General features: G+C 51.9%; 4 protein-coding genes across 4 annotated transcripts; 2 read left to right on the top strand and 2 right to left on the bottom strand.

Moving 5' to 3' along the window:
* Positions 1 to 946: 946 nt before the first annotated feature.
* K452DRAFT_307094 (uncharacterized protein) lies at positions 947 to 1,428 on the top strand (the record flags this gene model as incomplete). The annotated part of the gene is made up of 2 exons (XM_033543041.1): positions 947 to 1,282; positions 1,345 to 1,428. The coding sequence occupies 2 exons, from the start codon at positions 947 to 949 to the stop codon at positions 1,426 to 1,428; spliced, it is 420 nt and encodes a 139-aa protein (XP_033399427.1).
* Positions 1,429 to 2,716: 1,288 nt separating this feature from the next.
* Positions 2,717 to 3,455, bottom strand: K452DRAFT_325654 (uncharacterized protein; the record flags this gene model as incomplete). Its single annotated transcript, XM_033544795.1, has 4 exons — positions 2,717 to 2,961; positions 3,132 to 3,190; positions 3,250 to 3,321; positions 3,436 to 3,455. The coding sequence occupies 4 exons, from the start codon at positions 3,453 to 3,455 to the stop codon at positions 2,717 to 2,719; spliced, it is 396 nt and encodes a 131-aa protein (XP_033399426.1).
* Positions 3,456 to 3,972: 517 nt separating this feature from the next.
* On the bottom strand, positions 3,973 to 11,537 carry K452DRAFT_307092 (uncharacterized protein; the record flags this gene model as incomplete). The annotated part of the gene is made up of 4 exons (XM_033543040.1): positions 3,973 to 6,513; positions 6,566 to 7,579; positions 7,631 to 11,206; positions 11,262 to 11,537. 4 exons carry the CDS (start codon positions 11,535 to 11,537, stop codon positions 3,973 to 3,975), a joined length of 7,407 nt encoding a protein of 2,468 aa, XP_033399425.1.
* Positions 11,538 to 12,545: 1,008 nt separating this feature from the next.
* On the top strand, positions 12,546 to 15,295 carry K452DRAFT_285746 (uncharacterized protein). The gene is made up of 3 exons (XM_033540162.1): positions 12,546 to 12,887; positions 12,953 to 14,750; positions 14,807 to 15,295. Exons 2-3 carry the CDS (start codon positions 12,960 to 12,962, stop codon positions 15,101 to 15,103), a joined length of 2,088 nt encoding a protein of 695 aa, XP_033399424.1. The 5' UTR covers positions 12,546 to 12,887; positions 12,953 to 12,959; the 3' UTR covers positions 15,104 to 15,295.
* Positions 15,296 to 16,027: the final 732 nt, after the last annotated feature.

Below are 16,027 nucleotides of genomic sequence, written 5' to 3'. Positions count from 1 at the left end.
TATGTTGTCATAGGCCGCCCTGAGGTATACTCCAATATGTCGATCAGGGCCGAACATGTCGAACAACTTGCAATGGCAGCCTTACCTGCATCCCTTTTTCAGTGCTGTTGTTTGAAGGGGTCACAGATTTTATTGGTGAACGTTGTCACCGCAGTACAGGTGCTGATGTGCCCAGGTTACAAACTGTTCGCACCGCGTTTATACGTTGTAGCGCCCAAAACAACGGCTTTATGGACATGTTCTGTTGGCCAAAGGCCTTTTTAAACGTCGTTAGAAGAGGAGGCTCTGACTGTTCATAGCAGTTGAACATAATTTGAGGATCTCCCCCTCTAAAGAAGGGATGAGGATTTATGTATGGTAAGTTACGGTCGCAGCCGATTTTGTCTTAGGATAGGTACTTGTAACCCCCAATTTTTGTGAGAAACGTCGACCGGTTTTACCGGCTCGTAAATAACAACTAACATAGAGAGCAGCACTTATGCAGTTCTTTTTTTAAACTTCCATTCTCCATCCTCTGTCTGCCAAGCTATGATGTCAAAGCCGAACACCTAAGGGTGCTCGATTTATCCCTTCAGGGTCTGTATGAGGTAGACCCGTCGATAAGGGTCGGTAATCCATGTGTTTAAGCCGGACTTGGTAAGGGTACCGTGAAATGATTAGAAAGGGGTGTTTATGAGATAACCGAGCGACCCCATTTAAGGACATCATCATTCTAGACTTCACTACTGCTTACACCTAACAGACCAGCAGCATGGGTTAAGGTAGAAAGTCAATCCGTACTAGGTCTTACTATTACTTCCATCTACCAAACCATCTCACAGATAAGACAATGAGCAAGCCTCAGTAACGCCTATAAAGAGTTCGCATTGCATCCTAGATAACTCCATCATTATATAATCTCCTATGCAACAGCCTTCTCATCAATCCGCATAAATCGCAACCAAATATGCACTTCAGCCTTTCCCACATCCTCGCGGCCACTCTGGCCCTCTCCGCCGCACCGCTCAGTTACGCGGATGACCTCGACGCAGCCGCCCAGAACAGCTGCTACCCGCCGAGAAACTACCGGCAGTGCGTGAGCCCGTTCCAAATGGAATTTGGGAGGCAAAACATGTGCGGCGGCCGAAACTGGCAGGACGTCAAGTCGTTCAACTTCGGATTTATTGGCATGGTTCAGGCCAGCCAGGGCAGATGCAGCTGGTGGAGCCAGGACCAGTGCTACCGTGCTTGGGACTATGTCACTAATGAGTGCAATAACCACCAACACAGAGATGGTGGCAGGGTAAGTTTGACGCAGTATTGCTTTTTTGCGCTGAGTGAGTTACTACTGACCCGTCGTCATAGTATACTTGGAACTACAAGAACCAGCCCTGCTACGTCGATGTCACAATTTGCGGCCCTGCTCCCCCACAACCGCGTCCTAACTAGGAACCAAGTGGAAGATTCTTCGAGAAGAAGGCTGCTGGATGGAAACAACGATTTGATTTGACGATTGTTTCTGGTGGTAGTTAATAATATAACAGTCCTTTCCAAAACAAAGCGTTTTCCATGAAGCATTTCATTTGCAACGACATGTCCGATGTGCAATATATATCACCATTATGATTGAGTAAGACTGAACACTGTTGCAGTTCGTAATAGTGGAGGGCCAAAGAAATCTACTCGTAAGTCGATTAACTCAATCGTAAATAAAGCTTGCAGCAAATGCTTTCGAAGGTAAAGCATGTCAAAGCAGACGGAATCAATGCACGTAAAATCCTCGATTTCTCATCATTTGGTCTGTCTGACACTTTTTTTCGGCAAATACCTGGTCAGTTTTCAATCAGGGCTGCATAATTTATTTGAACTATTCTTAAGAAAATCTTTATGCCAGAATTCTGATGAAATTGTGGCGGAACAACTAGGCTAAGAACCTTTCTGCTTATTTTGTTTGTCTATTATATAGCTAGCTATGTTTGCGGCGAGTGGTGTGTTTGAACCTCTTATTCAAGTCCAAATTGGTTCATCAATAACTTACAAAAACGTGCTCATATTTCATTGGTTTGAACTAGACATCTGCTGCAAAAAGATCTTCATACTGCTAGAAATCCATGTTATCCAGCATTAAGCAACCAGTCCATACCTCTGTGAAATAAACATGATCTGTTCGTCCAGGTCATTAGTAACATGGTTGGAAATTGTGTGCCTCAGGCACGAAAGCTGATGTCATTTCGTTGCGGAAAGCCCACGGCGCTCGTTCATTCACGGACGACAGCCATGAACGCGCAACGCTCGTTGCCATTGGCACCATGTCTGCCTCAAAACAAACCATTTCTAAGACCTCGTCCGAAGCCAGATAGACGCAAAAACAATCCATTAAGTAGCAAATAATCCACACGCGCTCCTCGCATGCATGAAGCTCAACCCCGTCCAAATGCTCTCTGGCCGTAAGCACTTCTCATCAAGCCACCCATCTCCTCCCGTCCATTCTCCCATCGATTGCAAGTCGCTGTGATATGCAACGCACCTAAAGCGCAATGCCCGGCTGTACGACAAAGAACGCAAACGCTCTAATTGCGCGCGGACGCGAGCACACAAGCAGCCATTGTTCTCCAGATAGCACAAAGCCCAAGGATCGGCCCCTATCCGCCAGCCCCGCAAACGCACTGTGGCGCTCCCGCCATCCATGTAAGCCAGTTGTCTGACGCGGCCAGCCAAGGCGGCAAGCACGCCGCGCTTAAACCTGCTCCGCGCCCCAGCCCTCGGCCTCGGCATCGCGCATGTTGGCAGGCGGCTCGATGCTGGGCACGAACTCGAGCGCAATGTATGCGACGCCGACGACACCGACGATGGTGGCCGGGATCCAGTTGTACCAGTGCTCCGCCAACATAATGGTGCCGATGAAGAGGTAGAAGACGCCGCGGCCCAGGAAGCTAAACATGAACGAGGCATATTTGGCAACGGGAGGCGGGATTTGGAACTCTGCGCGAAGGTGATGAGTTAGCTTGTGCTGGTAATTATGATGGTTGACGTATTGCGCGGTTGACCGGGGCGTAGTAACACACGCCTGACGTCCGCCATGCCGTAAGATGTAGATGTAGTTGCGGACGCCTTGCGCGGCAAGGGACGGGCTGCTGGAATAGAGCACTCACCAAGGTAGCCGGTACCAGCGCCAAAGAGGATCAGATAAATTCCCAGGATGATCTCCTTGCTACAAGGGGCGATTAGCACTCTGCGACCCAGATCCAGCGTGAGGCGCGGGTAGCTTACAAGCCGATGGGGAAGAACTGCGAGATACCGCCCAAGATCATCATGACGCCAATGCCGAGGTTGACCATGCGACTGTGATGAAGGATCCGTCAGCCATGCCTGGTGCATTTCTAGAGGACGTCGTCGCCGTCGCTGGAGCTCACTGGCTGCCTAGGCGGCAGCTCGACGATGCGAGGAGCAGCTTACAAAATGTCGGAGAAGTCCATGACGGGCAGAGAGGATGGAAGTTGGGCGCGTGCAGTAGGAGAGACAAAAAAGTATGAACAAGGCTGGAGGTGAAGGTGTCTGTAGTTGTGTGGGAGAGATTTGGAGTGGCAGTGTGATGTTGGCCGGTCAAGACAAGCTACCCAGGGCCGTGCGTCATGGGCTTGCGACGCCGCGTCGAAGCAGCGAGGAGCGAGGCGCGAGGCTCACCCCTGCATATCATCTACAATACCGCGCAAGGTTTCCCATTTTTTTTTTTCCTCCGTCGTCCCTTGGCGTGCTACACATCCGCCGCATGAGTTTCGCCCCTCGAAACGCAATCCTGCCACACACATGCCCCTAGACGCCCGCCATGGTTCTCTCCGAACCCTACCGCTGACTCCGTCCTGATGCCAATCAATTCTATCCCATCCTACCCATTCAGAAAGTCCAAACCTCCACGCCGTATTGATAGACACCCTCCCAAAAGCCAAAAACCCACCGCGAAACCGCACCCCAACACCGTCCTCTTCTTGACGCTCAAGGCTCAGCACTTCTGGGATTCTTGTTCTTCCCCGGGCGATATGATTCCGGCACCCTCGGCACTCTTGGTCCAGGGCTGCGCTGCAATGCTTGCCTAATCTCCTCTCTCCTTCTCTCTTTCTCCCTATCGCCTCCTGTAAGCCTCCTCATCCCGTTCCTCAGCCCAAGCCCGCTCCGTGATTGTGAGAAGGGTTTCAGCACGCTTTCGAGGCCGAATTGCCTGTCGTTGCTCGGATTGCGGCCTAGGCTCAAATCGTCATCTGAGAAGTTCTCTTCATACTCATCAATGACAGGGCCTGGCCCACTATGACCACTGTGACTGCCAGGTGTAGACGCGGGCGTTGATCCCGGCGGTGAACGTTGCTGTGGATTCACGACAGGTGAGGTGACAGAACGTGAGTGCATACCTGGTCTAGTCAACGGAAGAGACAGACCGCCAGCCATCGAACTAGGAGCAGAAGTTGGCGCAGACGTCGGGGCGGAAGTGGGCGCGACGGGTGAAGCAAAAGCGGTAGGCGTCATGACGCCATGATCGCGAGTAGGCGTGTATTTTATGTCTGTAAAACCGGTCTGGAAGGACGTAACGCTAGCGTTGCGTGTAAGAGATTTATGAAGAAGGGGTGCTGTTTGCTGATCGTAGAGGGTCTCCCGCACTTCAAGTCCATTGTGTGGGAAGCGCATGTGAGCGGGATTCCTGGAGACCGAGTCATGCGCATCAAAGTCAATGACGGTATCTTCTTCCTCGAAGAAGTCATCTAGGCTGTCAAGCGTCATGACCAATTCTCCGATATGACCATCTCCTCGCGTATCCTCAGAAGTCATTGTAACCGTCCTATCATCGGCAGGGAAGTAGGATCCATACGAGGCAGCATAGTCATCCGCTCGGAACTCGATGTTAGGCGTCGATACTTCTGCTACAGAAGATGTCTCCTCGTTGACGGTAGTCCAGAATACGGCGTGGACGTTTTGCCTAGTCTGTGCCGAATGCACAGCAGGCATAGGGACAGACCAGCCGCTCTCTTCTGGTATTCCGTACAGACTCTGCGTCCGCTCGTACTCCTTGCGGAATGCCCTGCTGGAATGCGAACCCGCCATGCTCATCCTCAGATGATGGCGGTCCAAAGGATGGTGTGGACCAAGCATTTTAGTAGCTAAGACGGTATCAAGGACCTGGAGAGCTTGTGTGCAATATTCCGTCTGCAGTAATCTCAGAAGAGGCGAGATCAAGTCGGCTCCTTTTGAGCTCATCTCGGGTTTGAGCAAGTCAACGTCTTTGATAACGATGCGTAAGGCTTGCATGGTTTTGAGTTTGACCCAAGAGTTTTTGTTGAGGAGAAATCCCATGAGGAAGATCAAAGTTTTCGGTGCCTCTTCTGGGAAGAATGATGCCTTGGCAGCTGAGACGACCTGATTCAAAAAGTCATCAGAGTCATAGCGACCATTTGAAAAATCTTCAAGTGTCGCTGCAATGTCCCTATAGCCTTTGCAAGCCGCTATGTTGGCCAAGTTACCCGCTGAAGCTGAGACTGCGGTATCGCCGGTATCTTCGTCGAACGACTTGAGGTACCGCGGAAGGTTGGCAAGGACCGTGAAGAGAAGAACACTGTCGGGTCCCACCAAGTCGCAAGATGGTAAAGCAGCTAGCTTCTCCAGGATACGCACTGTACGGTCGTAGCATGTGCTTGACTTGACGCCCTTGTAGACGAGCTCCGCTAGCCCTTCGAATGCCCCCTCCCATTGCTCTGGGGTGCTGTCGTTTAGCAATTTGATCACTGCTGGATCACCAAGATCAAGCTTGTCGAGTAGAGCATCCAGCATGGCTAAGCTCTCCATGAACTCCGCCTCATGGACAGTTTGTAGACAAGCACATGTCGTCCAAAACAGCTGCGGATAGTTGATAAGGTCTTCTCGACAAAGGGCCTCGATGATTGTCTTGAGTGTTGTGAGGATTTCCATCGAAAATGTCAAGATCTCACTGTCTTCATCAGAAATGGTATTAGACAATCTTGCCAACATGTCGCCAAGCATGTTTAGGTCAAGAGAGCTGAGAACGCAACGGAATAGCTGGAATGAGCGACAGGCTAAGTGACGCACAGGGCAATTGGTCGCCCAACTGAGGGTTGTCCTGCCCCATTCCTCACGAATATGAGGGTAGGTAACTTTGAAGACTTTGAGAACTTCCGTCGCAACGTACCCCATGGCTTCTGGGACACGGTAGCACATGTCCTCGTCCAGCTTTCCGTTAGCATCGTCATACGACCAGACGACTTTGGGGCTATGTTGTCGAATAGACTCGATGAAATCCTCGATGTATGGCTTGTCCGGTATTGTGCTCCCGTCAATCTGTGAAATCACAAGCTCATGGATAAGATGTACGAGCATTTCTCGAGCTTGATCTTGGACGACGGGGGTGTAATGATCCCAAAGTATCAATACAGCTTGCAGCAGCAAAGGTACACTTTGCTCGGAAAGTTGAAGCGGTGAGACCATGAGGTCAACTAAGAGGATCATACACAGCTGGCCAAGTGAAAACCCAGACTGGATGGAGTTAGCAACATTTCTGATCTTTGGGTTGGCTGCTTATATTTACCTGCTTGCCACTCGATGGCAACGCAAGGTTCAAATCTGCGATGTACGGGAATATCGTAACGTCTGCAGGGATCTGAAACGGCTCGCGTTTCTCAGGCGCCATAGCCCTTGGAGTTATCTTCAGTAATAAGAACTCAACGACCTTGGATCCAGCCGGTGTATTGGACAGATAAACAACGATCTGCTTAGCGTAATCCACAAAGTTCTGCTCTCGCTTTTCCAGACACAGAGAAATAATGAAGTCGAGAACCAGCTGGACGTTACCGGCATGCGGTCCCGTGGCCAATGCTTGCCACATGGCTTGCATCTCGTTGTGCAGAAGTGTTCCACAGCGGACCGTGATTTCGAAAAGATTGACCAGAAGCATATACGAGCTACCTGTAGGGCCACCATTTGGGTCAAGTTGAAGCTCAATGGTCTGAATCCAAGGAAGCATTGCCGCTACCATATTACGTTGCTGGTCCGGTACCAAATCCTTGAAGTACATGCAGAACTCCGAGAAGACGTGGAAAGCCAGTTCGGCATGTGATTTAGCCATTCTCCGGGACATCTCGAACTGAGCGGTCTTGTAAACTGCGATCGTTTTGTCTGAAATACTGATGTCCAGATCCTGAAGTTTGGAGCTTTTTTGTTGCCTTTCCTCCAGTGTCCGTAAAATGCGTGCAGATTTCATTCGGATATGATTGTTTTCATTGCCGAGCGTGTACAATCCTGCTCCAAGGACTTTGTAAAATGGTAACAAAACGTCTTCACTCTCGGTGAGAACCTGCGAGACAACTTCGAAATAGCTTTCCAGAGCTTTAGGGGATCTTGCCAAGTAGCACATCTCGATGGAACGCTCAAGAAGATACGGATGCGCTCTGTTGTGCATTATCAGGTTTCTCAGTGCTCGACGGCCAATGGCGTGTGTCTTATCACTGGGGGTTTCAAATATGGTGTCAATCCATGACAACATACGGCGGATGTCAAATTGCAAGCTGACGCCACTGTCGGTAGTGATACGAATAGGCCCTCCCTGTTTATAATAAGCGTGAGAACATACCAACTCAAAATTGAATTTACTTACGCATAATGCTGCCATGGCACTCAACGCTGCAGTTCGCAATTCCTTCTTTTCGATCTCCATGGCGGCAGTTGCGAACGTCTTGTGCCCAATATCATGCTCGCGATCGAGGATTGAACGTCGCATTGTGTTTTCTCTTTGCTGGATCTGGGATTGATTTGGAGAGTATCCGCACCAATCTTCCATCAATGCAAAGGCAGCTTTTCTCGCCTGGAAGGGTATCCAACGAATCGGGTCTTTAGTACGGTTGATCCCCTCAAACAACTCTTCAATAAGGCCACAGTAATGCGTTCTCAACTTGTGAAAATCCCACTCATTCTGTACCTCCTGATCGTTCAAGAATAACCGGAGATCCTTCGTGTAATTGACGAGGTTATTGAGAATCCATTCATCCTTGAGCACCTCCGAATCCTTCAGGAAATGAGATGTAAGCTTGTAAACCTGAGTGATTTCTGTCCTGAGATAGTCGATGCGACGATTCCTTCTTGGACTGCTGGCTGTTCGTTGATGCATGGCAAGACGAGATTTCGCCTCATCATTGCACTTCGCCACAAATCCCTGCAAAGATTCCAAGAGAACTCGATAGAGATTTGAATTGATGGATCCGAGACCAGTGACAGCGGCGTCTCTGATTGCAGGATTGTCCATGTACAGAAAAGGAATCACACGCTCAAAGAGTGTATCAGCGGAATGGACCTTGATCTGAGAAGTTTTCGAATGTTGAGATGATTTAGAGCCTTTCCTGGAATGAGCCGGGGTTGGCTGCGGGGTAGCTGCAGAAGACTGTTGAGCACGGGCATTAGTGAGCGTGGTGCAAGCAAAGATCAAATACAGCTTCCACTGCTCGATCATTAAATCTGGCGTTGTGCTTGCAAATCGACCGGCTGTTTTGTTTGCAGTCATATCGAAGGAAGAATACGGGCTATGACGCGGTCCCTCTGCCAACGATGAAACAGTCCGCTGCATTTGCAATAGGCGTCCGCAGACATTGTTCCTGGTGTGGGCAATGGCAAAAGGGCAAAGCTCAAATGCGAGCTTAATAAGGTTCGGGAACATCTTGAACCAAAGGGTTGAATCATATGGAGCGTCACTGCCGCATAGTTCCACCAACGTACTTTGCACGTTGCTCTTCCTCATGCCTCGTTGAAGTCGACTTCTCTCAGCCACGGTGAGCTTTTCGTCATTGACGTCCATGACGTCTTGAGGGCTTCCCTCCAAAATCCGAATCACTCTGCTGCTCTCCTTGCCGAGTGCGGTATCAAACTCAGTGACTAGGCGAAGTACCGTAACGGCGAAGGTCCGCACCCGTCTTGATGGTGAGCAAAGGAAGAACAGCCCATGTGATTCGATCTCATCAACGTAGGCATCAACTCCGGCTAGTCCCAACTGCGCAGCACGGTGATCGGCTACGTCCCCTTCTACAGGTTCGGAAGAAATCTTTTGCGTCTTTTTCTTGATTTCTTCAATCCAGATTTCCAAAAGCTGGACATAAAGCCTCAGCGTACTCTCGATATGGCCAGGCCCGAGCATTCCTCCGTCAGACATCGTAGCATAACGATCTTCAAAGTTGAAAATGAATCTCGCGAAGCCAATGGTTACCTGCTGCGCATGAGATTGCCTTGCGATGGACTTCAATGACTGTGCAGAAGATGCTGCGATGCTACTTTGAACATGTGCAGTTCCAGTGCAGAGAAGGTTAATCAGGTGGTTGAAATTAATATGTGGAGACAAACACCTCGGTAGTGCTTGTACTGCGACATGTAGTAGATCATAAAAGCCTTGCCGTGTATCGGTTGAGCCCAAGTGATCTTCGCGTCGTCCGAAGCTAAATGCCTCTGCCATGGGCGTCTTGGGCGTTTGTGTAGAGAATTTCTCGTCCAGAACGGCTTGTCCGCCGAAGGCGTTGTCGCAGATGATAGTGATCTCCCCGAGGATTTTGCAGAATCTTGTGTAGAATTCTTTCGCGTTTTCAGGAAAATCTGCGATCATGACTGGCCTTGAGAGCCTTTCTTCTTTGATTGTGACAGCTTTTTGCAAGGGGGAAGTCGTTGAGGGCCGCGGCGAAGGCCGCGGGCTAAGAGGTGCGGAAGGGAGCATTTCAAACGGTTGCAAGAGCTCGTCGTTGGAGAATGCAACGGGAAACGGCGGATGTTCTCCCTTCTCCAAATCTCCCATGACGGCGAGGAATGCTCGGATTCCAATCACCATTCTCTCTGGCTCAAGGCTTTCAACCTTCAGCTCTTTACCAGCCCCAAATTGCTCCGAGTTCATCAAGGGGAAAATGATATTACGAAAGCAGAGGTCTTGATATTTAAATCCAATGAATCGTATCAATTGGATCAGCGGTTCTGCAACGGTCGATTCTGTAGACAAGTATGATCTCCTGCCTGGCTGGAACACCAGACGGATGACCTCTTCGAGCTTTCGTATGCTTGTATTGTGCGGCTCTGCTATCCTGTATAGATAGGTCCATACCAATCGAGCAATGTTCCGAAGGGCGTACGGACGGGTTGCGCGTTCTTTGAGCCTCGGGGCCAAAGAGGTAGTCAAGCTCAGCCATTGTGAAGCAAAAACTTCCGTTGGTGATGCGCATGTCAGAACAGTTATCAATGCGTGTGCAACCTGCCAATGTTTTGGCTTGCTTAACATCTGGTTGACCCGCGGCTTGATAGTGTCAACGACAGCTTTCCACTTCGGGAGATTTAGCTCCGATGTAGCATTCGCCGCTATCGGAAGGAAAAGCTCTTCGAAAAGATAGCAGTACGCGTATTTGACTGGCTGGCCATGAACTGCGGCGAAAAGGTTTGCCAGCGACTGAAGTAGATCGCAGGAGCGGGCCCAGGCACCTTCGGGGCTGAATTTGAGCCGCAGATATTTCATTCCTCTTATGATTAACACGGCTTTTGACTCGACGTCTCTGCTTGCTTGGCCCTTTATACCCAAGTGTTTTTGGCATTCCTTTAGATCCTGGACGAATCTCTTGGCAACGCTGTCGAAGTTGATGTCACTCATGACGCCGAGAAGCTGTCCGAAGATACTCCAATTAGCAGTCTTCATTGGCGATGCTTCCAATGAATCCGGCTCAGCGCCTTTCAACTGCGAGTAAATGATATCTTCAAGTCTCTCGGACATGTCAACTGTGAGGTACTCGAGGGAACTTTGGCCGATGATTTCCATGAGTAGTCTACAAAGCAGATAGATAGAAACCGTCGACTTGCGCTCCGCTTCGATGACAGTCTGTTGGAGTGCGAGGGTCGCGTTTGTAGGGGCATGATCCACATAGGGTTGTGGAGGATCCAGTGGGCGTCTTGAGAGGGAGCCGTTGGACGGCCGTGGCATCGCCACTATTGTATTCAATTCATCTCTCTTCCTGGCAGCTGTCTCACTTTTTGCCTTGCGCCAAAACATGAGTGTGTCGATAAGAGGTTTTGGCTTCTGGCGCGAGATATGGCCAAGGGCATTCATGAGCTGGTCGAAAGCAGGGTCGACGCCGGGCCCACAAATGGACTCGACGTTGGGCTCGCCGCCATGGCTGTCACTGAGGCATTGGTTAATTTTTTGATCGGCTTGTCCAACAAACTAGACATGTAATCAGCGTCACAAGAACAGATCAGCCGGGGCTAGCGACACTGACAGAATTGAACAAGTGATGCAGGGCCAAGTCGCCAACCGTCCGATTGGAGTTGTCTTGGGTCTTCGATGACGAGCGAGAATGCGGCTGCTTCTCCTTGTATTTGCTAGCAGTGCTTGTCTGGCGCTCCGGCCGCCGTTGACTTTGCGGAGTGCCTATTTCATTGCTTGTGTGCTCAATAATTGCGCGTTCCACACTTGTCGCCGCCGTACCCTTGCCATGTTGTGTGCCTCCGTTTGCATTGCCCGGCAGGCCATTTGCCGTAGATAGATCCATCATCTCGGTTTGAACTACTGTGGGGCCATCTAGGGCATGCGCGCCGGCGCTGCCCGCGGCGGCTATTATTTGCGAACTGATGGGGCTTGACGTGGGTGAGTTGGCAAAGCTGGTATTGCGGGAGTGTTGTATGCCATGGACGATGGACGTGTTCCGGTGGTGTCCGTACGATTGGCTTGGCTTCCGTTCGAGCTTCCGCTCGATGGTCGCGTCTGGACTGGGACGGTCTCTGGATATGGCGAGCACGGGCGTTTGCGATCTAGACGAAGGGCCGCGCTGGCCGGTAGCAATGGGAGCTCGGCCGCGTGTCACAGAAGCTTCGTGCGAGGGAGTTGAGGGGTCTACGGGATGGTGCGACGGATTGCTGCCGGCATGGTGTCGTGCTTGCGACGGAGGGGGAAGAGCTGGCAGGGTTCGGGAGGATTAGCACCTTGCACCGAAGGATCAAGAGTGGCAACCAGTGGGGGCGCTCACACATCCCGCCTGTCGAGTCTCCTTCATCGGGGCGCAGCGGCGCGCTATGAGGAGGCCATGAGAGTCGCGGGTCGGGCGGACGAGCTTCGCAGGGCAGCAAGGATGATTTAATGCGTCTGGGGAACGGTTGGAAGGGACAAGCGCCCAAAGCGTGCAGGGAGAGCGACGGGTGGTGAATGGCTAGCGCGCTCGTGCGAATGGCCCGACGGCGATGATCGACGGCTGTGTTGTAGCAAAGCGACGAGCTTCACCAGCTGCCTGTAAGGGGCGACGCCTTGCCCATCACAAGACACGTTAAATATAGCCCTGCAGATTATGCGCAAAGGGAGCGTGTTGATGCACGCGAAACGGCCAAGTTACGTGAGCTTGACAGCTGAGAGACCCGGCCATCCACGCTGCCGGGCAGCCATCACGCGAGATGCTTATGTCTCTGCCTGGCAAAGCAAAGAAAGGGTCCATAGATTTGTTCCGAGCTCTCCGGTTGCAACGCGCTTAGAGTCGTTGCGTGGTAGGAGAGAGAGGCTCCAGTGCGGGGATCCGCCCCAACCATTGCATTGCCGGACAAGACGTCGAGCTGATTCCGCGTTGGCTGCGAGAAAGCCGAGGGCCTCGCACGAAGACTGAAGCCGATGCTGAGCCGACCCTCGATCAAAAAGGTGCCCGTGGTACCTTTCGATGCTCAAAGCTCCAGTAGTTGCGATCTGCCGACTCTCGGATCGCTCCACGTGCCGGTGTCGCAGTCCCTGAGCTCAACCATCATCGGACTTTCCGGCCCGCCCTAAACCGTCGACGCCGATTAGGCTACGTTTCCTGGGGGCCAACCGCTGTAAAAGCCACCACCGAGGCCCGGCCTCTCACTCCTCCTTCGTGTTTCAAAGTGTTGGTCTGCCCCGTCTGTTTGTTTCTCTCTACTGCTTGGGGCTGACGCCTTTCCGATTTCGCAGAGCCACCATGGCGCAACTCGATACCCTCGACATCGTGGTGCTCGCCGTCATCCTCGTGGGCACCGTCGCGTACTTCACCAAGGGCACCTACTGGGCAGTTCCCACCGACCCATATGCCAGCTCTCTGGCTCTCGCCAATGGCGCCAAGGCTGGCAAGTCGCGCAACATTATCGAGAAAATGGAAGAGACGGGTAAAAACTGCGTCGTCTTCTATGGATCCCAGACCGGCACCGCCGAGGACTATGCCTCTCGTCTCGCCAAAGAAGGCGCGTCCCGTTTTGGCCTGAAGACCATGGTCGCTGACCTCGAGGACTACGAGTACGAGAACCTCGACACCTTCCCGGAAGACAAGATCGTCATGTTCGTCCTGGCCACTTACGGCGAGGGCGAACCCACGGACAATGCAGTCGAGTTCTACGAGTTCATCATGAGCGACGATTCCAGCTTCAGTGAAGGTGGATCCGCTTCGGACAAGCCTCTTGGGAACCTGAAGTACGTCACGTTTGGACTGGGCAACAACACGTACGAGCACTACAACGCCATGGTTCGGAGGGTAGACGGCGCTTTGACAAAGCTGGGTGCCACAAGGATCGGCGCAGCTGGTGAGGGCGACGACGGTGCTGGTACTATGGAAGAAGATTTTCTCGCCTGGAAAGAACCTATGTGGGCTTCTCTCATGGAAGCGATGCAATTGGAAGAGCGCGAAGCTGTCTACGAGCCCGTTTTTGAGGTCGCTGAGAAGCCAGAGATGGACGCCGAAGAGGACCAGGTTTACCTCGGTGAGCCGAACAAAAACCACCTCGAAGGTTTGCAAAAGGGCCCGTTCAACGCCCACAATCCCTTCATTGCCCCCATCGCCGAATCTAAGGAGCTTTTCTCCGCGGTCGACCGCAATTGCTTGCACATGGAAATTGACGTCTCTGGATCTAATCTGACCTACACCACTGGTGACCACATCGCGGTTTGGCCCACAAACCCTGGCAAAGAAGTCGATCGTTTCCTTGCTATTCTTGGTCTTACTGAGAAGCGCCACATGGTGATCAACATCAAGGGTCTTGATCCCACCGCCAAGGTTCCTTTCCCCTCTCCGACGACATACGATGCTGCTGTTCGCTACCAAATGGAGATCTGTGCCCCGGTCTCTAGACAGTTTGTTTCTTCTCTGGCGCAGTTCGCCCCGAACGACACCATCAAGGCTGAGATGGCCAAGATGGGAGGCGACAAGGACTATTTCCACGAGAAGGTATCTGACCTCAACCTTAACCTGGCGCAACTGCTTGAGATCCATTCCAACGGTGAGCCCTGGACCAAGGTTCCTTTCTCCATCTTGATTGAAGGTCTTCACAAGATCCAGCCCCGTTTCTACTCCATTTCTTCTTCGTCAATGGTTCAAAAGGACAAGATCTCGATCACTGCCGTCGTCGAGTCCATCGTGAAGCCCGGTGCGCCGCACGTTGTCAAGGGTGTCACGACGAACTATCTCCTTGCTCTTAAGCAGAAGCAGCACGGCGTCGCTGAGCCCGACCCTCATGGCCTCAACTACGCGCTCACAGGTCCCCGCAATAAATACGATGGAGTCCACGTTCCCGTCCATGTCCGTCATTCGAACTTCAGGCTTCCGTCGGATCCTCGTAATCCGATCATCATGGTCGGTCCCGGTACCGGTGTGGCGCCTTTCAGAGCGTTCGTCCAGGAGCGTGCGCACCAAGCTCGCGCGGGCGAAGAGGTTGGAAAGACTGTTTTGTTCTTTGGCTGCCGTAAGAAGGTTGAAGATTTCCTGTACGAGAATGAGTGGGATGTAAGTTATCATCTTTTGGTTCCCTATCTACCGATTAGCTGACTGACTATTCCTAGACCTACAAGAACGACCTCGGCGACAAATTCGAGTTGCACGTTGCCTTCTCTCGTGATGGACCTCAGAAAGTCTACGTGCAGCACAAGCTCGAGGAAAATGCGGAAGTTATCGACAAACTCTTACAGCAGAAGGCGTTCTTCTACGTTTGCGGCGATGCTGCGAACATGGCGCGCGAGGTTAACTCGCTTCTCATCCGCATCATTGCCCAACAGCGGGGCGTCCCGGAGACCAAGGCGGAGGAGATTGTCAAGAAGATGCGCGCGTCGAACCAATACCAGGAGGACGTCTGGTCGTAGATATGACATCCCGGTTTTGTTAATCCCGTTGGTTGCAGCCTTTCCGTGTTGCGCCGACGATCGTGTAGGAAACAGAATGTTTTCAGTTAGCGCTCGGCCTGCACATATCCCCGCCGTTTGCGCTCACTTCTTGTTCCATGCCATGCATAGCTGCGAGGGGGTGATTGGCGTATGATCTTTTCGTTAATAGAGTACCATATCAAATTGGAATTAGAGAAGAAATCAATGTACTACTGCGTGAATGCGTCCAACTTGCGCCCATCTGGATGGGAAAGCTTGACCGGTGTTGGTTAGTCGCTTGGCCGTTTGCCTGGGTCCTCGTACTTTTTGGAGGTCTTCGCACTCTCGCTCCTCTTAGACCTTGACCTCGCACAAAACCACGCCTCGCTCGTCACGCACGAAGCACCTGACCCTCGTAAGTGAAAAGGTCCGAGGCGGACCTCTCTTTCAGCTACAGCTGCGTCGTGTACACATCGCGCATTCCTCCACACAGCAACGTCACGGGGCGCTCGAGAACGGCATGCGATCCTAATGCGATACAAATTGACCTTGGCGATCGCAACGTCATATGAAGAACGCCGGAGATCTGGTAAACCTGGTCATTGTCTCGATCGTGCCGAAGGAGTAGGCCGGATGGCTCATCGTACGTACCCTGGCGGCGCGAGGAGGCACACTGCGGCTGTCGGCTTCACGGGCGGGCGAGGTCCATAAAAATATCTGGGAGCAGGGCGGCTTCCCGCATGCCTGAAAAGGGGTGTTCGGACGCCTCTGCCAGCTTCCGATGCGCCGCCGTGAAACATAAGAGCGCTCGCGGAACAAATTCCTGCATGAAGCGAGAAGTTAGACCCCTTTTTCGTACGATTGCTTGCTGCGGCACCGTCCCGACATCCAGGATTCAGGTTGAGCCCCCACGAACCTCAGATG

Source organism: Aplosporella prunicola, assembly GCF_010093885.1.
Source record: "Aplosporella prunicola CBS 121167 unplaced genomic scaffold K452scaffold_8, whole genome shotgun sequence".
In the NCBI taxonomy this organism is placed as follows: domain Eukaryota; kingdom Fungi; phylum Ascomycota; class Dothideomycetes; order Botryosphaeriales; family Aplosporellaceae; genus Aplosporella; species Aplosporella prunicola.
This window is presented reverse-complemented; position numbering and strand designations above follow the sequence as displayed.